Source organism: Sceloporus occidentalis, unplaced genomic scaffold (genome assembly GCF_023333645.1).
Source record: "Sceloporus occidentalis isolate IW3139 unplaced genomic scaffold, rSceOcc1.0.p SCAF_76, whole genome shotgun sequence".
In the NCBI taxonomy this organism is placed as follows: Eukaryota; Metazoa; Chordata; class Lepidosauria; order Squamata; family Phrynosomatidae; genus Sceloporus; species Sceloporus occidentalis.
In genome coordinates, this window is record NW_028317056.1 from 4,994,170 (window position 1) to 5,016,375 (window position 22,206).

Below are 22,206 nucleotides of genomic sequence, written 5' to 3' on the forward strand. Positions count from 1 at the left end.
TGTCACTCTCTGTTTATGTTGCATATAATGGAAACGCTTTGACTCTTGTGTGTAAAGCTATGTGCGGATCACAGGAACTCACAAAAGTGTTTCCATGGAGATTACTCTATTGATTAGGTATTGTCAGTGACGTATCCTGGCGTAAAGTGATCAGATAGCCCTCTTGGGTGATCAGGCCCCCCTGGTACGCTGATGCTCATCGAGCTGGTTACAGGGGTCCCCAACCTGCCCACTTACACTATGGAGACTGTGCCAGCTCAGCATAACTTCTATAGACTATGTTAATGCGGAGGGGGCGGCTGGGAGTGTTGCCTTAGGGAAGCACCAGAGGTACAAAGATTACTGATTGTTGTTTACTATATTATCTGTGCGCTATAAAGCACAATATGTAATAATTATTTAGTAGTGTTATATTTAAGGCTAACATGTGCGTTAGAACTAGAGGTTGTAGAATGCTATTAAAATGATATTTATACGCTCTTCCAGGCCATGGGCAAGAAACACAAGAAGCATAAGTCTGAATGGAGGTCGTATGATGCCGACTATTCGGACACACTGCTCGAAAAGCCGTTGAAGCTGGTCCTTAAAGTTGGTGGCAGTGAAGTGACCGAGCTGTCAGGATCAGGGCACGATTCCAGCTTCTACGACGATCGTTCGGATCACGAACGCGACCGCCACAAAGAGAAGAAGAAAAAGAAGAAGAAAAAGTCTGAAAAAGAGAAAGATAAGTACTTGGATGACGAAGAAAGGAGGAGGCGGAAGGAAGAGAAGAAGCGGAAGCGGGAAAAGGAGCATTATGATTCCCAAGACGAAACAGAATATTTTGAACCTGTGAAAAAAATCGAAGCCGAGTCACCCGTTCATCATCCGGTGACGGCTCCTAGGGTGCAACAAACGGAGACGGAAAAAAACCCAATACAGCAGCTTCTGGAACATTTCCTCCGCCAGCTGCAGCAGAAGGACCCGCACGGATTCTTTGCCTTCCCTGTTACCGATCAGATTGCGCCCGGCTATTTCATGATCATAAAGCATCCGATGGATTTCAGCACCATGAAAGAAAAGATTGACATGAACGAATACAAATCGATCACGGAGTTCAAGGCCGACTTTAAACTGATGTGCGACAACGCCATGACCTACAACGGCCCGGAAACGGTCTACTATAAGTTGGCCAAGAAGCTGCTTCACACGGGCTTCAAGATGATGAGCAAGCAAGCCGCTATTTTGGGAGCGGAAGAGGCGCCAGTCGTCGAACCTGCTCCGGAAATAATTGCGCCTATTCCGATAGAGACTACAAAAAAACACAAAAAGCCTCCCAAGGAGATTATCCCCTGTATTTTCGAGCCGGAAGGTAACGCCTGCAGTCTGACGGACAGCACCGCGGAAGAACACGTATTGGCTCTCGTTGAACACGCGGCTGATGAAGCCCATGACAAAATCAACAGACTTTTACCAAACTCCCGAATAGGCTACCTAAAAAAGAATCCGGACGGCTCGTTACTCTACACTGTCGTCAACTCCGATCTGGACGGTGAAGAGGAGGAAACTCATCCCGTGGACCTGGGCTCGTTGTCAAGCAAGCTGTTACCTAGTTTTACAACGCTGGGGTTCAAAGATGATCGCAGACACAAGGTCACCTTTCTGAACAGCACCAGCACGTCCCTGTCCTTACAGAATAACACCCTGTTCACGGATCTCAAACCGGATGAGATGGAACTGATGTATGCAGGTTATGGCGACGACACGGGGATACAGTGCGCGCTGAGCCTACAAGAGTTTGTAAAAGACTGCAGCAGTTATGCCAAAAAGATGGTGAACGACATGCTTGATCAGATGACCGGGGGAGATCATTCCAAAGCCATTTATCAGATTAAACAGAGGAGGAACATGCAGATGAACCTCCCTGAAGATCTAAAAGTGCCTCTGTTAATGATCAAAGAGGAGCCCCGATTACATCCTCATTGCCCAGACCCTTCCTCTAAACACCTGATGATGGGCGAGCCGCTGAGGGACTGTAACAGCTCAGCTCTTGATTTTATAGCCATAAAGTCATACTCTGATGTGTCCCTTGACATGTCCATGCTGAATTCTTTGGGTAAAGTCAAGAAGGAACTCGACCATGATGATGGTCATCTAGGTTTAGATGACCACACTAAACTGTTGCACGACTTCCATGACGTCCACGCTGACCGAGTCGGATCTCGGCTATCGTCGAATATAAGCTCCTTGTCTAACAGCTCGGACCGAGATCACCATCACCATCTCGGGAGCCCTCGTCTCGGCATCGGGGAGCAGCAAGACATTCCTGACCCGTACGAATTCCTTGAGTCTCCAGACCCTGACAGCACCAATTAAATTGTGTAAATATTTTTGTAAGATGTTCTTGTTTTGTGTCTGTTACCCCAAATCTCATTAATATAACATTTCTGTGTAGTCCAGAGTAGTAGAAAATATTTAAGGCATTTTTCTACTAGTCTGACATTTTATTCATTGTAAAGATATATTATCTTTAAAACACCTATATTTATAATTATCCCTATATAGGTTAGGAGTGTTGTAATTAGTCCAATTTTCCTTTAACAATGGCCATTATTTAGTAAAAGCTTGTCACATTCATTTGGACAATATTGTGTGGTTATTGAGTTAACATTCTCAGGATCGTTATTACACCAGACAGACAGATCTGCTAAACCGGCCAATAATTATCTCTGAAACACTTTCTAAACATATGGTATGGATCTCCTTTCTGAAATGCATTCCGATATACCTTCACGCTGAATATCAAGGAATCCAGATTTTTGCACTTTTTTTTTTAAGGGAAGTTCTTAGGTTTATCAAGATCCGTGGAATATGGCCTTATAGGGGCACATATTGTATAGCGGCATCGTTAGTTCAATTTTAAGCTCTAGTGGACAAGTTGTTGAAAATAAACTATTTCCCCCAGTTGTAGATAGGTCGGTGAATGCCCTTTTTTTGTGATACAGTGACAAGGAAGCTGAAGAGGTGGCCGTGTTCCAGGAACATCGCCAACTGTGATCAGCACAATAAGTAAGAAGGCAGATTCCAGTTTTTTATTAGAACTTTATTGGAGGGTCCACTTTTTGTCAGTATCCATGGGTAGGAAGGGGAACGGACAGAGTGGATTAGTAGATCTGCTTGGAACAGAATGTCATGTACGTTTTCATATTTTGTACATCATAGACATACGAATTAAATGCAAAGTTTGATAGAAAACCTTGTGTATCATGTGAAACGTTAGTAACGTGACGGCTCCGTTTTGAGATGGGATCTCTAGTTAGATTCTACTGCTTTTTCGTGTTGGCCCAATAAAAAAGGAGAAAAGGCAAGCAAGATTCATTGGTGGTGGCCAGGTAAGGAGGCATTAACCCTCCGATTGAGTCTTGAAATCAAATTTTTTTTTTAAACTGTACAAGTAACCCAAAGATTTAACCATCTAGAAACAAGACGCAGCATTCACATTAGGTATTATACTGCTGTCATCCACAATAAGAGGTAGTGAGGACATTACTATCTGCATGTGGACGAGCTGCGTCTGCTTCTCGGCCTTTAGTTATAGTATAATTTACTTCTGAGTGAGAACAAACCTCTGCAGAAATACATATCACACACACTTTTCTTGCAAAAGTAATAAAACATGAGTTGGTATCGTTTTACTTTGAGTAGCAGGAGATCAATTCACTAAATGGCAATATTCATCTCGGCCGACCCCCCCTCCCCCACAGACTATTCCCGTGGAAACATTTATTTCTAGTTTTAAAGAACCCTTGGAATTTATGAAAGAAAAGCCCACAGTTTTTGGTATTGTGTTTTACTTTTGTTAGATTTAATGAAGCAATGAGGCTTTGGCGGTATCAGAAGTTGAATCTGGTTCCAACAGTGAAAAGCTGAAACCTCCTAACAGGTTTGTATTGACTTCTCCTGCGGTTGGAAGAGATGCAGTTTTCATCTCCTAAAGTGGTCTAGAGCGCGGCCGCACCCCTATCACCTTTTCACATGGAAAACGTAGAAGCACCATGTCAGGCACGATCAGGACTTCTCTGCACCGCGTGTGGAAGGCATTGACTTTTCCAATGTTGTTGATACGGGCAGATCACAAGCACCTGCGCTCCTGGTAGATTCTGATGGTCTAATCTAAAACTGAACATCCTCGGAGGAAAGTTACTGAGGCAAACACTACTCTAGCAGGTATCTTACTGTATAAAAGCGTCTTGTCTCTAGTATTTATCATTCACGGACTGTCTTCAGAAGCAAAATCTAAGGTTGTCCTGTGACAGCTCCACCAGGGATCTGGTCAACAGCTCAAGGACGCCTTACTCAGAATATGCTGGGCTATACTGGTGATAGCCGGGTACGCAGGACTCTTGGGAAACTCCTGCAGAAAGTCCTTGCCCTGCTCCAAACTCTGGCATAGAAGAGGATCGAGTGGCACACATCCTAAAGAGTTAAAAGACCTTATAATTAGAAGAGCTGCCACACAGCGTTTGTTCGAGAAGCTTACACAGTAACAGGTGACTCAGACACGCCCCGTGTTCAAGTAAATGATGCAAACTTGGAATTTTCCATCATAGTAAGAAGGTTTAATCACCTAGAAAGGGGACTCCAGCGTGCCGTGCCAGCTCCTCACCGCCGCCTTTGGAAAATATGTTTGTGCATTCCTAGGGTAACACAGCGACAGCACAGGTTACGTCAAAATATACTGGAATTTGCAGCAAAAGGGCAGACATATCACACCATAGAGACCCCCTTACACTGGAAGCATTAATCATCCCGCTGTGAAACTATCCGATCTATTTTCAGAGAAATAGGACAGATGGAGCCCTTCCCAGTGCTGAAACACATACCTCCTGTACGCCGCGGGGCATCGCCGCTCAGAAACCTTCACATCTCCTCCAAAAAGGTGCAAAAAGGAGCTCTCAAGCATCAATTAGTAAAGAGAAACACTCAAAAACATTATGCGAGTATTACACCTCACCATTCGATGCTCCTGTTTTGTTTTTCGCTTATCTCCTATCTTACGGGGGATCACATTTACAACGACATCGACCAAGGAAGTTACACTCCAGTCCAGTGATATTGTACTGGTCCCCCCCCCCCCAAAAAAGATATTTCCCTAGAGGGTTTATAAACTCTACAAATACTGTAAAATGTGACACCGTACGTTAAAAAAGGAAGCAAGGTCTTGAAAATGGCATATAAACCAGAAGTGAGGTTACCGTGCAGTGCGGGCACACAAAGCCACTCATGTTTTCCACAATCCCGATGACAGCCAGTCCCGTCTTTTTACAGAATGTCAGTTCCCTCCTCACATCCCCCACGGATACAGCCTGTAAGGACATATTCCATCTGATCAGCACCAACTACACAATACCACGAAGAACACGCTGCCTATAAAAGATCCTTCATCCACATATATGAACGCATTAAATAAAAAAATATCTGTTAAAATAAATTGATTACGGTCTTGTCTTATTCTACGGCCCAATCTGTATATCTTTGTTTTGTGGGCCTATGGCTATGTCAAGTTATATATGAAATATATATATTGCAGTGTACTGGCTACACTGGGGGAGACACCTGTGGAGTGGTGACCAGAATGGCCCCCATGGGCTTGAAGGCGCGTAGTGCTTCCACCGTAGAGATGTGCTCATCCGACGTCCCCGGTGGCGTGTCCACGATAAGAAAATCCAACTCGCCCCACGCCACGTCGCTGATGAACTGCTTTATCATAGCTGTTGGATGAGCAGATAAAGATGACCACGTTACGTTATTACAATCATTCTGATATATAGTTTCCTGCTACGTGCAAGAAGATGCCGGACATATCCACACCAAGCAAAGCTGCATTACACACTTCTTCTTGCTCACTCGTTTAGGTGGAAAGCCAACTTTGAGTTTGAGCCCCATGTCCAAATCCATGTTAGTTATCCCCACCACACAACCTCAGGCTAATCCGCTTCATACCATTCTTCTTGGGTCCTCTCCAAACCACTGCATCATCTGGCCGCTCCAGCAAGAAGCCGATCGACATGAGCGAGATGGTCTTCTCCTGGTCCACGTATACCGGAACCCAGCCGCTGTCACACTGATGAACGTCTTGGCCCTGAGCGTTCAGCATACGGGGAATACTGGGGCCGCACAGGTCCACATCTAGAATACCAACCTGAAATGGCAACAAGGGATTACCCTTTAGCAAAAGATATGGAACTGGAAGTACATTGTCGATTTATGTTCAAAGTACAAACATCCAAATGGTCTGTCACCCTCGGCCTAGGCCATTAAGTGCTTATATAGGTCATTTGAGGTTAGCGTTTTACCCACCTTTTTCCCAGCATGGCGCAGGGCCAGGGCAATCTGGGTAGATACAGTGCTCTTACCAACACCCCCTTTGCCTGACAGAACCAAAACGATATGGCGGACGTTGGCAAGATTCTCACCATCTAAAACGACACAGTAATACAATAATATGAAAACCCCCAGGAAACTGGGAGAAAGGTATTTTCCAGAAAGTTTTTGTAATTAGAATTGACGAACGAAGACAAACCGATACATTAAGGAAAGAGGGTTCTGCACCTAAGTTACAAATAATTAATAATAATAAAGTGTGTGTGTATATATATATATACATATATATAACAAATAGTTATTTTAACAGATAGTTTTTTTAAGTACATAAAATTAGAGATACATATACAACAATTCTTGCATTAAAAATAATATTTAAATATAAAGAGGCCGGTTAACCCATTCAGTTTTGTAAAGGAAGATAGGTTTGTTGCATTTTAAGGGACTTTGAACAAGCTTTTTTTTATCGTATATCACAAGCCGTATAGGCACAATGTACTGTATTATATATAGAAATTCACTAGTCAGCAAAGAGCACTTGCACCTGGTTAAATAACTCACCCTGCGCTGTGTCCATGCTGCCCACCAACTTCCGCATATACCGCGAATGACAACACTGTTACCCAATCATTGCCAATAATGTAAGATACGTATCTACCAATCAGACCAATAGTCACAAAGCTTAGTACGCGTAACTACACGGACCAATCAGGTGTGGTGGCTCTACGTCAAGTCTCTGCCATCCAGGAGTCGCAAACAAGACAGGATTAGCCTGAGCTAAAAAAAAAATTTGCCGAATCTAGCCAATCAGAGTTTCCATAATAGTCCCGCCTCAGTATTTGACGGACATGGTTGTGGTCGAATAGAAGTGAATAGTTTCCTGATTGACTATTCCTTCTAGCCAACTGCGCAGTAGGGCTTGCGTTGCTGCTTGGCGGAGGGCAGAACTGGTTTAAGGGTTACTGTTGACGTCTGCGGGTCCGGAAAGGGTAGGTAGGGGCAGCAGGAAATGGCTGTAAGGGGTCACGGGAATCAGTTCTGAGGGACGTGAAAGCGGGCAGCTGGACGAAAGATCGGCTCCTGGGGGCCACTGGACCTGAAATGATAGGCCCATGAGGAGGGGAGGGGCCAGGAGCACAGCTGAGGGGTAGGCCGTGGGTTTTTAAGGAGTGGAATGTAAACACGGAGTGGGAGTCACTGCTGCTTGGCCCCCAGGACTCCATAATATCCTGAGGGGGGCGGTATTGGGGGTGATATTTCCGTTTTTTTGGGTAACCTTAAAGTAACCTGTAGTGTAAGGTATAGAACATTGCTGAGACTCCCGCTGGCCTCTAAAGTGTTCCTTATTGCAACAAAAATAATCTAAGAAAGCCTTTTGTTTCCTGCCTTCAGTGACCGTTTGAGGGGCTTCTGTCTCGCCAGCTTCTGTTGTAATTGTTTTCCACCTGTGTTGATTTTTAACTAATAAACTACCTTAAAATGCGCTCTTTGTCGGGGAGACCGTACAGGACACCCGGCTGCCCCATTGAACGGCGGCTGTGTAACCGGGGAGACGGCCGGATGTGCTTGGAGGGTGAATGTGAGCGTCTCGCGCTTATTGAGCTAAAATGTTTACTTTTTTCGTAGCTTCCTGTGTCGCAAAACATGGCACGTCGCCCGCGCAACAGCCGTGCCTGGCGCTTCGTGTTAAGCGGTGTACGCAGAGACCAGGAGGGTCGGGCACCGGTCTTGCCAGTAGGTGAAGATGCATGGGGTTATGATTCAGATGGCCAGGTGAGTTGTAGAAATAGAATAATTATAGCTTTTAAATGGTAATTTACTTATATATATGTGTGTGTGTATATATATATATATAAATATACTGACATACACTTTATTTAGTTGGCTGGCACTTTAATGTTTTTTGTTAAGGTTCCTTCTGAAAGATGTCTCTCCCCGCAGCACAGTAACAGCGATTCGGACAGTGAGGTGCTTCACTTGCCGCCCTCTATAGCCAGCGCCGTACCTGTAACTGGCGAATCGTACTGTGATTGTGACAGCCAGAATGATGCCTACTGCTCGAGTTTGCACACCTTCCACCAGATCAAGAGCTGTCAGTGCGGCGAGGAGGATGATTGTGAGTACTTTTGTATAAACGTACTCTTTGCTCTTGAAACGGTTATTTTCCCCCCTCATAGTTGTCTTATTTTTTTCCCCTTGTAGACTTTGACTGGGTATGGGACGACTGCAGCAAATCTACAGCTACCGTCTTGAGCTGCGACGACCGTAAAGTTAGCTTCCATGTGGAGTATAGCTGCGGCACTGCTGCCATACGAGGAAACAAAGTGCTCTCCGAGGGTCAGCATTTTTGGGAGATCAAGATGACCTCCCCGGTGTACGGCACAGATATGGTATGGAAACCCCTCCTAGTGAGAAATAATTACATGATTAGTTCTGGGATTTACAGGACAAGAGCCTCAAATTGTGTCTGACACCTTGTTGATGATAACCTTTTTGCGTAACAGTTTGTTGCCTCCCCATGTTGGAAAACATTTGTGTCCCGGGTCTATTAGAGATGGGATATGTATTCCAGCAGAGAGATGCAGTGAGCTGGTGCATTGAATGGAGTGCTAATGAAGGGGAGGAAAAAGTCTTGGTTTGTATAATGAGTGGGTTATGGTGCTAGCCAGTCTCTGACATGCCTGCTTTTCTTCAGATGGTTGGCATTGGAACTTCAGATGTAAACTTGGATAAATACCGTCATACTTTCTGCAGCCTTCTGGGTAAAGATGGAGAAAGCTGGGGGCTCTCCTATACAGGTAAGCTGGCAATTTTTCTTGCCGACATTACTTGCATTTAAATTATCCACACTAGCTGGTCTCTTCTAATTGAGAAAAATGTATTGTATAGTCAGCCTTAGTCAGTCAACATAGTTTCTCTCTCTCTCTCTCTCTTTCTCTCTCTTTCTCTCTCTTTCTCTCTCTCTCTCTCTCTCTTTTTTGACTGGCATTAACTTTTGTTAGGGTATCTCGTTTACCTGTTTATGCTTTACTGTACCTTTCTAAACTTTCACCATGTTATGAAGAGGAAATATCTTCAAACTTACCTTAGTCTTTTATCAGGCCTCTCTTGTCATAAAGAAAATGCTACTAGAAAACAAAAAGCTATGCTATATAGACTGATCTAGACCCTAGAATAATACATCGTGGCAGAGCTTACACCCCCACCAACTGGCCAGCTGAATGATCGGGCAGACAATGGCGTTGCTGTAGGTGCATCAGAACTATTGCTCTTTAGTACACAATGGAGAGTAAGTCCTTTTGTGTGCTGCACCTTTGTTTCATATATGCTGGAAAAACACCCTCAGCTCTGGTTTTGTTTTTATGTTAACTTACCTACGAAGGAGGATTGTACGATACCTAAAACTGGCCCGGTAAGAGGTTTGTGGCTGTATTGTTACTTAGGTCAGCTGCAGACTGGAATTCCATCTAACAAGTCTAAGTCACGTGATATTTCAGAGGAATCTTTTTTTTTTTTTTTTTTTTTTTTTTTCTTTTCAGGTTTACTTCAGCATAAGGGTGACAAAAGCAGCTTTTCATCACGCTTTGGCCAAGGATCGATCATTGGGGTGCATCTAGATACATGGCATGGAGTGCTCACCTTCTACAAAAACAGGAAGTGCATTGGTAAGGGGCGATTCTTTTCTTTTTTCTAGGCTATGCCGTTCCATAAGAACTTCATGACTCTTTATCAGTTGTGCTTCTCCCATCCTGTGTTGGCATCGCGATCAGGGGAGTTCAGCATCACTTCTAGCGCCACAAAGTAATTCCTGTTGCCCTTTAGGGTATTTGTAAAACACAAGGTTAATGCTCTGTAACCAGACACATCCATGTTTATGTTGGGTCCTGTTGTCCAGCACTGTCTTGCAAATGCCTAGCATTATAAAACTATTTGGTTCTTTACTTTAAAACAGTCTAAAACTTTTCATCTTATCCACCATAAAATATCTGAATAGAAAGCATAATCCTTATTAACTCTTCCTCTCTAGGTGTTGCCGCCACACAGCTAAGAAACAAGAAGCTGTTTCCGATGGTTTGCTCCACCGCGGCTAAAAGCAGCATGAAGGTGATACGGTCTTGTTGCTGCCGCACCTCTCTGCAGTACCTTTGCTGTGCGCGCCTGCGCCAACTCCTTCCCGACTGCGTGGACTCTTTGGAAGCCCTTCCGCTCCCTCCTGGTCTTAAACAACTGCTGGGCAACAAATTGGGATGGGTGCTTCAGATGGGCACAAATCCAGCTCAACAGAGCAACGAAGACTCCCCGGCCGCCACGTCGTGCAGCAGCGATTCGGACAGCAGCTGCCTGCCAGGCATGGAGGATTGTCAGCGCAAGCGTTGTCGTAGGATTTAAGTGGGTTATTCTGGGAGTGGAGGGCTACCCGATCCTGATGCCTCTTTGTCTCCACATGGCCATCGCATCCCACAATGAACTTTTGGAAGGACAAAAGAAGGGATATTCTTTCCCACAAGCAAGAAGAAAAATCAAGACGTTAAGGGCAGAAAGGAAGCACAGGAGTCGGGTTCTCATGACGTAGTTATGTTATAACTGAGAAACGTGGTGCTATAAACAGTAGGCCCTTGCCCTTTACCGTGATGTGTGTTTTTGACTGGGGTCACAGCGACCCGATTGCCTTAGAAGGAACAGACGGTTGAGCATCTGACATTCAAATCATTACACTTACTGACTCCAATTAAAAATATTGTCTAGAGGGATCTCCAAAAATCTAAAACGCGCCCCTTGGGCGGTGTGCAATTATGTGAAATATATTTTAACGGCTTATTAACTATTAAAAATGTGTGCGTTGGGGGGGAGGGATTATCCCTCCCCGATTACCCCAGGTTGAAAGAGTACATCTGTGAATGTATAAACGCATGCTTTGTTACAGATGAAGCCAACAGCTATGGCTCCAGCTAATACAGAACTACACCCTTCCTTATTGCTTATCTAGTACCATAGAACACATTGGTTGTCTGTGGAGAGTGAGGCATTATGGGGTTGTAGTTCCAGAACTGGTTCGAGGGGGCTGTTGGTTAACGCTGCAGAATACAGTGGCATGAGCAACCCAAGTGTGACTTTTCATCCTTTCACTGGTGCTGTTTGGATGGACCTTTCTATTAATATAACAATGTACCCTCTCTCAATCCATTTGGATTCAGAGGAATTAGGTGGATGTTCCATGGCAGAGCACAGGCCCAGAGTGCAATTATATGAATGATGAGGTCAGAAAACAGAGCAAGTTCCTAGACCTGTGTCAATTTATTTAACTCTGCTTTGTGGTCATCTTGAAAACCTTTAATCCAAATGCATAAAGCCTACAGCTCCCATAATTCTTGGCCAGCTACTCAATGCAGTATCAACATGCCCCCCCCTTGGTTTTCACATTGTTTACAGAATTGACACTTCTTGGTTAAATCAAATCATATTTATTATATAGATTTAATCCCATTAGGGCCAGGTGAGCTAAACAGCAATTGTATAGCGATACATTCTTACACCGTTTTGCACTCATTGTTAAGTTATAGAATTAAAGTAACCAAACTCCAGAGACAGACAGAAGGAAGTAGGTTTGCTCCAGCAACAACATCCACTGCATCTGATGTTTACTGTTTGGTTTTGCTGGAACTCATTTCCTCCAGTAATAACCTAAAAAAGCTGATTGGGTGTATTCTTTCTTTAAAAAAAAAAAAAGTTATATTTGAAAGGGGCCACGCATTAATCAGTGCGTTGAGTTAGGGGTGGAGAAAGTTTGGCTTACGGCTTAATGGTGAACTACACATCCCATGATGCACCACCCGCACAGCGACACCTCGTTGTGTATGTTCGTGTATAGCGTAGGTTTTTAGATGAACCAACAAATGCACTTGTCTTTCTGTGGATATATATATATGTTCGCTTAAATCTATTCACATAAATTCCCTCACGCGCATCCCCCCCCCCCAGCATTTTTGTGTGAATCGTGTACGGTTACTGTGAAAAGGCCAGGTCACGGTGGCTTGCATGGGTTTATATATTGATCTCTGCCCAAGTTGAACTAGCTGTGTTTTTTAGCTATGGCTCCGATGGTGAAGCAAAGGGTTAACCAGCACTGACCTATAGCAGCTAAGCTTGACCCCGAACGAGATCACTAAATGTAACTCAAATTTAGTAAATTACCTTTAAATTTAAATTCATTACCTCGAAATGGGCTTTGTGGTCCCTGGGTATTTGGGACATTGGAGTTTTAAATGCAAGCTGGCGTTTTGTGGATATATCCTCATTGTATAAACATTGATTTTATTCTTTTTTTTCAGTCATATAGTGTTGGTTTGATGCTGCTTGTCCTCCCAGGGGTAAAATAGTCTTTTTTTCATGTTAGTATAACGTCTCCGCTCTTTAAGCAAGCGTATTATTTTCACTGCAAACCGTTGGCCGTTCAGCTGGCTTTCAGCTACAAGCCGACGCGCACAACCTAATCCCCCTCTTTATACCGAGGTAGAAGGGAACCACCGCTTTCCATCCATTTAAGTATGTACTATTGTCTTTAACCTATTCACTGCTGTTTTTTTTTATATATATTGTAAAAAATAATTTTCTGCTGGATGATGTAATCAGCGCAAAACCATGTGAATATATAAAAGAAAATGTGAGTCTATATAAATATATCCAGTATTTACAAACGTCTGGTTTCATTTGTATTCCCCAAATTAGCTGGTTTTAGCATTTGCTTTTAACTGCAGGCTGCAGCGGTTAAACACATCACATCCGGACGTAGTAGCTTTTATACTGTGCCATATAGTGCATATCCCTACCAGCCTCCATCAAGATACTTATATATATATATATATCATTATGTTCATCTTATAATGCTGGTCTGCTCCTAGCAATCACCATTTTGACCAAAACACACAAATAACAAAAAAACTGGTTTCCTTCGTTCTCAATCCCGTGTAAATAGTACTTAACCAACTGTACTACCCCCTACAGGTTTAGGAACCTGACTTGGGGATAGCAGGGTTTCTTAAAAGTGACCTACATGATAGGATAGTTAAATTACCAGTAACTTCCCAAATATAGTCCTCAAAATTCATATCCAACTCAGTCCCTCATCCGTTAACTTTCTCATCATTCTGCAATCTCTTGGATTCACCGCACACTCTAATTAAGGCTTTCAAGTTAACTCTATTGTCAATTAGTGAATCTTCATGCAACCGAACCTAGAAAGAAAAACAAAGACCAGCTACCTTCCGTACAATTGTTTTTTTTTGTTCACAATTAACAATAAATTATTTGATATGCTAATATATGAATATACCTGCGTATTTTATTGCACCCAAACGCAAAGAGGATATTAAGTCCAATTTTTTAACCCAATGTACACATGCATAGTGGTTAACAGCAGCATGTAGGGTGTGCGACTTACTGGCAGAACAATGTTTGTTGTGCAATAACATAGCCAGAGGTGTTTGAGGGAAATCAGGGGGTCCATGGTTGTAACATAGCTCCTTGGAAGTCCAGAATGACATCATCCTACGCTATGAGTTCAAATCCAACACCTGCTCTGGATTTGGTGATGTCATGAAAAGCCAGATGCGTCGGGACAAGTCAGGGCCGATGCGTCTTTCTTTGCCTTGAGGCTGGTGCTCTCCGTGAGGAGCATCTGAACCTTCTGCCTCATCTGCGTCCCCCGCATTACGCTCTGGTAGAACGTGCAGGTTGGAGAGCAAGGCAATTTTCTCGCGTTCTGTGGCACATTCGGCGTAGGCCTAGGGCATATGAGAACAAAGCTAATGAGACATTCATAATATTCATGAATAATCTATAATGTTATCTAACCAAGTGATGATGGTGTTATGCTGCCAGCAGAAGTATGCGAGAACAAACTCTGGGGTATGACTTGGTTTAATGAAATTATCTGCGGCTAGCTAGAGTACTTCTTCCAAAGTCCCAATAGTCGATGGGCTTTTACCATCCCATCCCTGACTTCCCATTTATGACCTGACCTTCATTAGAAGCTGGGGAGACGGATAGGCCTCTGTCACGGCACCAGCCATTGCAGGGCTGACTCTGTTAAACTGCTGGATTTGTCTTCTCCAGGATAAAGGCAGCCCTGTGAGGGTCCCTCGGGGACCCCAGCCCTTCCAGCTCCCTGCTGATGTACAGAATGAGAAGGTCTGGTCGTCCCAGTGTTTCCTGCGGAGGAAAGAGTATTGTTGAGAAGACGGAGACAGACGACGTCACATGTTACTTCTGAACACATAAATCACAAAGAGTGGCTTGGAAAGGGTGTTCCAATATTTAACCTCGTAAATTATTACAATACCACAACATTTAAAAGGATTTAAGCTTTATGCGCCCTTAATAAGCATCACATGGGTGGGTCAAAAACAGTAAGGTTCCACGACAGACAAGAGCAATTATTCAAGTTTCATCGTTACACTCACCGGAAAGGTCGCCGAGCTAAACTCTTTGTAACGGCGCACACGTGCTTCCCTAGTTCTTTCCAGGAGTCCAGACATAACACCTCCATTTCAAATGAAAGTTGCAGAAACACAAAGGCCTAGAGACCCAAAAACAACCATCTCTGGTGAGGGAAAACCTACCCCAAGCAAATGCCTCCCATTGATAAAACCAGGTCCATCAAGCTAATTATCCAAAGCATTCCTGCTCAGAATGACCAAAACGTACTCTAAAGCAACAGGTTATACAATGAACCTCGTAACGATAACTAGAATAATAATAAAAAAATACAATTATTGATGGATCTGCTATCAGAAAGCTGAGCAAGCAAGTCAACTGACCAATCACGGACCTTTAACTGGTATGTAACGTGACATGTAAAGTATTATGTTTGTCATATATATATATATATATATAAAAGAATTTAACGATCTAACATTTTATTTTCCCCTCTACCTCCTGTATTTGTTTCTTGGTTGCGTTGCTCTCTGATTGGCTCTCACAGATGTTGTCATTCTGCTCCAGTGACTGCCTTTCCATCCTCCTCGATAACTTTTGGCACCTGCGCATACACAGGAATGGCATCAGGCATTGGTTATGAGAACCAGTATACAGTATACATTTTGTTAAAAACCCACCATCTGTATTCTTGGAGTCCGATAACGACCATGGTGGTTTTCTTTTCTTGGTGTCGCTTTGAGATTCCGAAGAGAGATCCAAGAGCTTCCTCATCCTGGTCTCCGATGCTGGAGTACTTTACAGCCTAAATTTCATATAGAAACGAAATACAAAGAAAAAAATAGAGCATGAAAGGTTAGATTAGCAAATTTTAGATAAAGAGTGAATAATCTCTAAAAGATATTGGAATCCTTGGACCTCCAACTTTCTTTTTTAAATAACTTCCACCATCAACCAAAGTCCATCCAAGTCCTGAATGTTCTACTTACAGCTCTTAAAACACCTTTTTTTTGCAAAATTAAAGACCGCGCATGCTCTACACATCATCTGAATGTCGTTCGCAGCCAATAAGGTAATACCTGAGCAAAGCAGGAGACGCTGGCCAGGAAATCTTTGGACTGGACAAGAACCAACATTTCATCCTCTTCTCCAAGCCTCAACTCCAGACCCTCCTGCAACAGATTAAGCACAAGTTCAGCCTCCACTGGGAAAAAACAAAAAGATGCGACCACATAAAGTGCTGTACAACTACTGGTAACAATACTGAACGCTAGATGTTGTTTAAACAGCGTGGCATTCAAGTTTTGAATTGTTATCAGACAAGAAGAATTACAGATTTGATTTCCACTTACGATACACGTCCAGTCCAAAGGCATTTCTCTTCTCCACATGAAACTCTTTGGCACAGAATGAGGTTCAATCGAGTACTGATACCCTGAAGATCTCAGGGCCTCCAGTACATCCTCTGACCCAGCATCTTCGAGAAGTCCTGAACAAGTATAAGGACAAAACCATTCAATTACTTTACTTTAAACATCAGAACATCTGTATACAATGTTAAAGATACCGTTCAGCCTACTCACTGAAAGTAACATTTTTGGGATGAATACATAATTGCAATCATTTCTAACACTGTTGAACGTCTAAACCGTTCCCAGAATTCTGTAAAATGTTGCCTTATTAATAATTCTGCCAGGAAGACGTGATTTTTTCTAAACGCTTCTGTGCTTTTATGCGATTAAACCTTAGTAGATCGGTCATTTTCGTCTTACTTCTGAAGGTTTATTTTCTCAGCATACTACAGCGTGCAATTAAGGTTATCTCCAAGTGGAACGGCACCTTTAAAAACCGCTGTGTGACAACAAGAAAGTTCTAAGAACGTCCCTGCCTCTTATGGGACTTCTCAATACTTCTCTGAACTGGGATTCAGTGGGAAACATTTAAAACGTTGTTAAATAAACGATGAAGGTCAATGAGAAATACAAAAAATGAAGAAGACCTTTAAATTAAACCAGAAGGGGTCATCAATACCTCTGAAAACCAAGAGATCTCTTGGGTAAATATGATTATATATTCTTCTATTTTCTTTATTGCCAATCTATGACCTTTTTCAGGAGAAAGGTACGCTTTCAGCATTAATTAAATAATTTGGGTAGGACGTCTTCCTCACCCGCATCCATGCTCACGGTCATGTACTTCACGCACTGGTCGGGTCTCAGCATCTTCAGAGCGGACGCAGCCTCTTTCCGTCTCTCTTTTTCTAACTTTTCCTGAGCCTTCCTTTTCTCCTTCTCTTGCTTTTTCAGTTCTCGCTCTCTTTGTCTCTCCTCAGCTTGGACTTTTTCCACCACCAGCTCTTCCGGGGTCTTCTTCTTCCTCATCCTTTTGATAGGACTGGGTGTTGTACCACCTGGCTTTGGCACAACCAAGGCTGATGCATTTCCATCAACACAGGGAATTTTTCCACTGCTCTGTTTTACATCAGTTGGGAACTCTGTGCTATCGATCTCGATAACAAGGCTCTTCTTTTCTTCTCGTTGGGGGATTCCTGATTCCTCCTCATTTTCCGAATCAGATATTTCCCATGTAGTGGCCCTTTTGGCAAGTTTATTTGGGGATAAACCAGCGCCACTGCTGGCTATGCTCTTGTTCTGTTCTCCTTCCATACTAAACCCATTTATAAGAAGCTGACATGATGGCGACTTTACTTAAATATAAATTAAACTACTGGAAATAGAGTGATCTATCAAAAACATCAAGTTTTTTACTTTACCCAGAGTTCACCCAATAATTATAATTAATCATGCTAGTTAAGATATAAATTATACGTGTCTATGATCTCTGCAAACGTAATCAGAACAAACCGACTCTCTTAATGCTTCAGGCACCGTATTAATATAGCGCCCTACAGGTTTTAATGGCAAGTACATACCTCCGACTACACTAGTGTATTGAAGAGTTTTAAAAGATAAAATTAAATGAGAAAAATTATGAAAAAGGCAATTTTTTTCTGTCTTGGACCTAATATTTTATTCTGTAAATTTCATAATTAATTTAAAGTGCAAATCACCGAAAACCATTAAACACCTTCAAACCCTTTATATAAATACGCAGAGCGTCAATATATAACGGAAGCAGCATTCAGTTCTGAATCTTTTTTTAACCCATAGAGAAGCCATAGTCATTTTAACCCTTGGTGATCTGATTTAAACAATCAGTACCATAACTATGCAGGAACCTCAGTAACCTGACACCTTAAATACCAACTACCAGCTCATTGCTACCCCATATAGCACTTGGATAACAGCCAGGCCTTCATTGTGGCAAAATCTGTAAAAAATCCCAAATAATAGCAGGATCCATGCATTTTCACAACTCAACCAAGTCTCTCCCGGTTACATTGTCCCAACGCGTCGCGACTTGATTGCGTCACACTACTGGCAGCAGCAGCAGCATCCTGTAGGGCGCTGGGAGGGGGCATAGCTGACATATTTGGTGTGGGAAGCATTGGTCCTTGAATAAAAGCCTCAATAACGTTATAGTAAAAAAAGTAAGACATGTATGTCATAAAGGAAAGACAATAAAGAGTTTGGGAATACGAAATAGTCCCGCGCAAATAAAGTTTGCATGGTTGCTACGGATGCTGATCACGTGACACGCTTGACAGCTCGCCTGACGCCATCAAAGCGCGACGCTCTGTGGTCATTTCGGGGTCACCCTCACGTGTTTTCTTTGGCTCGGTTTTCGGGGGATTACAGGGGACCATGGCCAGGAAAAAGAAGCTGGGGCTGATCGCCGAGATGGCCAGGAAGATCCGGGCTTACAGGGAACTGAAGAACCGGCCTCGGGATTCCCAGCGCTATGCTCTGGACTATGAGGTCTGGGTCGCCCCCTTATATATCCGTGCTCTGCAGGGCTGTCGGCGTTTGTAGACTGATACTATACATACATACATACATACATACATACAGATGGAGGGGCCCCTGTTAATAGGGGCTGCAGAGGCAATAGGGATGTAGCCTCTAAACCATTAAAGTATAATAGAAACATGCTTTACGACATCTCATATAAAGTCATTGTATAGCCCCCATTATTAACACATATTACTGACCCTAAGACAGGATCGTACAAAAGTGGAACAGCCTCCCAGCAGAAGTGGGAGATGCTTACGCAGTCTGTGAATTTAAACAGGAGTTACACAGAGACATAGAACTTGACAGCAGATAAGAAACGTTCGCCCATCTAGCCTGCCCAATGTTCCTGATGTAAGGGTTTCAAACCCCTATCAGTCCTCGGTCAGATCCTATAGCGAGTATAGCTTTATGTCTATCCCATGCGTGTTAAAAGTCCCTCTGTATTAGCCTCCACCATGTCTGCTGGGAGACTGCTCCGTTTATCTACTACCATCTTCCTTATATATCTAGGAAATCAATATCCTTCTGGAAGTGGGGTCAGATCCGTACTCACTATATATATTTCTATAGTATGGAATTTTGGTCCAAATGCATACGTGGAACAGTTCAATGGTCCTGCTAATTGCCACACTCACTCATTCACTCACTCATTCATTCACTCACTCACGGCTTTGCATCAGCATTTGCACTGTATAGGTATTCTGTCCAGGTCATTGATGGTTCCTTCTGCTCTAGAACATGATCCGTCCGTTCACTGGAAAACGGCTGCCGGTTCTTGCGTGGGACGACGTGAGGAATGAAAAGCGTCTGTTCACGTTGCTCGCCGGCATGAGTTCCTTTGGCGTTGGACGAATGGTGACCAGGAAGTCCTGGCTGGAGGTGTACACCGAACCCTGCTACTGGACTATCACCAAGGTGAAGGTGGACTACACAGCCGAGGTGAGACAAGAGGAGGCCTTAATGGCCGGCTATATTGTGTATTGATGTTTATAGCACCGTCATATGCTGCAGTGCTGTACAATGGACCAGGAACACTGAGCTGCGTGCATTAAAGTCAAAACCTAACATTTTCTTTTGGCTTGCAGGACATGGATCATGGAAAAGCTTGGGGTTACTTAACGTTCAGAGGTAAGACTGGCAATGACTGATAATAATATGTCTGATCTGCCGGCAGATTCTATGCTTCTAAATCACAAGTGAGAAAAAGTATTTGTTCAAGAACAGCCATACTGCATCCCCCCCCCATAATATAAGACGTTTGGAAACACACTGAATGCTGGCCTAACCACTTATTGAGGAGAGACATATATCTTTAATTGGGCATTGCTCAATATGTGTAATAATAATATATAACATGTTCTACATCAAAGAAATGATAACGGAGCTTATTCTCCTCCACCTACACAGCCCTCCAAATATTTGAAATCAGTTTTTTTCTGCATTCTGTAAGATATATACCGTATTTGCTCGATTATAAGACGAGGTTTTTTTCAGAGCAAATGCTCTGAAAAATACCCCTCGTCTTCTAATCGGGGTCGTCTTCTAATCAGACCTCAAATAGAGGTCTGATTATGAGACTAAGATCCAGATCCCCCGCACCGCTGCAGGGGACCTGGATCCTCCTGTCTCCCCCCCCCCCCCCCCCCCACTTACCGGTGCTTCCTGCTGTATTGCTGGGGCAGCGGGTTGACGTCTACGCGATACGCGTAGACAACGTCCGCTGCAGCCGGAAGGAGGTGTGGCTAGCAGCGGGGGTTGTCTGCGTCCGTCGCGGATACCGTCCCCGACTGTCAGAGTGGCACAGTGGCATATAGAGGGTTAAAAGGTATATCATGGGCCACAGTGCCATATTGGTGTGGCAAGCCTGGGGGCAGATGTGCGTAACTGGGGGACAGGTTGGAAAATACAAGGAAATAAAAACAAAAAATTTTTTTTTCTCAATCATAGCTTTTATTTAAAAAAAATAGTTTACATGAATTAACATTTACTGGTAAAACTTTTTTCCTTTAGGGTCGTCTTATATTCAGGCTTTTTCTTTTTTTCCTAAGTTAATATTCAGATTTTGGGGGGTCGTCTTATAATCAGGGTCGTCTTCTAATCGAGCAAATATGGTATATATATTGTACCTGTATATTTCAAATATCTTATGAATTACTTTTCCAATAATTTTTCTTATTAAAGTTAGCAATTTATCTGATAAGTATTGTATTTCCTGCTAGGTAAACCCGAGACCGAAGTGCAGGAGATCCCCAAAGTTATGTATCACGACTGGCGCCTTGTCCCACGCCACGAAGAGAGCGCCTTTAAGACGTTTACCCCTGTGCCAGAGCCGGATCCCGTGCGTTACGTCCCCTACCCGCCTCTCCTAAGGGCCATGATATTGGCGAAGTGGCAGAAGGAAGGGAAACCTTTGACCGAGCCGGTGATTGACCTCCAGAAGTACCGCTTTTTTGGCAAAGACCACTTTGAAAAAGAGAGACAAGCCGGCGAGGGGACCGCAGTGTGACCTGTGGAGCGGCAGATGATCCGCGGACCTATAGATTACATTTCCGTATATTTGGGGATTCTGTTAACAGGCAGAAGAATCTGAGTGTTGCGCCGTATGTTTATTCTTCATAACATAATGGAAACCTAATCTTTACACAAAAAGGTTGAAATGGTTTATTTTCCCCGATATAATACTCCCACTCTGATTCCCCAGCACTAGGGTGGGCATCTCCGGTTTATTCTCCCCATACAACCCCCATCACCCTCATCCGCTGCCTGGCATGATGCGAGTCTTACCAGTAAAAGCAGGGCTTTCTTTTTGGTTAACATTGGGTCAGATTATTGTACGTTTGTTAGTTTTGTACAGTATTAAAACTCAATCGATTTATGGATTTTTGTATAATTGGTTTGCTATACTTTTTTATTTCGGGAACCGGCGCCCTCCCTGATCCCGCTCTGGGTAACGATACTGTGTTTGAAAGCTTCTGGAAAGGACTCTGCTATAATTCCAGCCCTTGTACTACAGATCCTGCGATGCCCGGTCAGCCTTGGGAATCACCTGTTTCCCTTTAAATGCGATGTTAAATGTAATGTTTTTTTCCCCCTTCTACATGTACCGTCTCTCCCGCATACGCTTTACTCCAATTGTATTAGCGTAATCCCCAGATGGTTTATACCACTAAACATGCGCGGATGTGGCTAATCCCCGGATCTGCTGGAGAGAGAGCCTCGGTATTATAACAGCCCAGACAGGCAGCTATTATCTTTACACTCAGAGGTAAACCCCACGATCTGTAATAAATATCGCATTAACGAGGGGCACGACCACGGGGTATGAGGGGCAAAACCATGCGGGCGGAAGTTCTGGGAGAGGTCGCCTTCCGTCACCCTGATTCAGGCTATAAACTCACACAATCAGCGCCCTGCTTTTGTGCTGTATGTCCTCTTAGCAATTCTATTAAGTTGTACAGTGATGTGGAATATGTTGGCGCTATATAAAATAAATAAG

At 43.4% G+C, this 22,206-nt stretch overlaps 5 protein-coding genes across 5 annotated transcripts; 3 read left to right on the forward strand and 2 right to left on the reverse strand.

The window, feature by feature from the left end:
* Positions 1–489: 489 nt before the first annotated feature.
* On the forward strand, positions 490–2,355 carry LOC149285865 (bromodomain-containing protein 9-like). The gene is made up of 2 exons (XM_089495016.1): positions 490–1,864; positions 1,985–2,355. Exons 1-2 carry the CDS (start codon positions 490–492, stop codon positions 2,353–2,355), a joined length of 1,746 nt encoding a protein of 581 aa, XP_089351142.1.
* A 1,957-nt stretch (positions 2,356–4,312) lies between these two features.
* Positions 4,313–6,940, reverse strand: NUBP2 (NUBP iron-sulfur cluster assembly factor 2, cytosolic). The gene is made up of 7 exons (XM_089495004.1): positions 6,925–6,940; positions 6,340–6,458; positions 5,983–6,181; positions 5,596–5,750; positions 5,235–5,345; positions 4,607–4,676; positions 4,313–4,455 (listed from the first exon to the last, which is right to left on the reverse strand). The coding sequence occupies exons 1-7, from the start codon at positions 6,938–6,940 to the stop codon at positions 4,313–4,315; spliced, it is 813 nt and encodes a 270-aa protein (XP_089351130.1).
* A 1,067-nt stretch (positions 6,941–8,007) lies between these two features.
* On the forward strand, positions 8,008–10,752 carry LOC149285867 (SPRY domain-containing SOCS box protein 3). Its single transcript, XM_089495056.1, has 6 exons — positions 8,008–8,136; positions 8,305–8,479; positions 8,566–8,753; positions 9,059–9,161; positions 9,903–10,028; positions 10,391–10,752. The coding sequence occupies exons 1-6, from the start codon at positions 8,008–8,010 to the stop codon at positions 10,750–10,752; spliced, it is 1,083 nt and encodes a 360-aa protein (XP_089351182.1).
* A 3,161-nt stretch (positions 10,753–13,913) lies between these two features.
* EME2 (essential meiotic structure-specific endonuclease subunit 2) lies at positions 13,914–17,462 on the reverse strand. The gene is made up of 8 exons (XM_089494788.1): positions 16,967–17,462; positions 16,149–16,285; positions 15,876–15,968; positions 15,477–15,601; positions 15,295–15,400; positions 14,823–14,938; positions 14,382–14,571; positions 13,914–14,144 (listed from the first exon to the last, which is right to left on the reverse strand). Exons 1-8 carry the CDS (start codon positions 17,460–17,462, stop codon positions 13,914–13,916), a joined length of 1,494 nt encoding a protein of 497 aa, XP_089350914.1.
* A 1,098-nt stretch (positions 17,463–18,560) lies between these two features.
* LOC149285869 (small ribosomal subunit protein mS34-like) lies at positions 18,561–21,216 on the forward strand. The gene is made up of 4 exons (XM_089495076.1): positions 18,561–18,674; positions 19,446–19,649; positions 19,796–19,838; positions 20,930–21,216. Exons 1-4 carry the CDS (start codon positions 18,561–18,563, stop codon positions 21,214–21,216), a joined length of 648 nt encoding a protein of 215 aa, XP_089351202.1.
* The last annotated feature ends 990 nt before the right edge of the window (positions 21,217–22,206 follow it).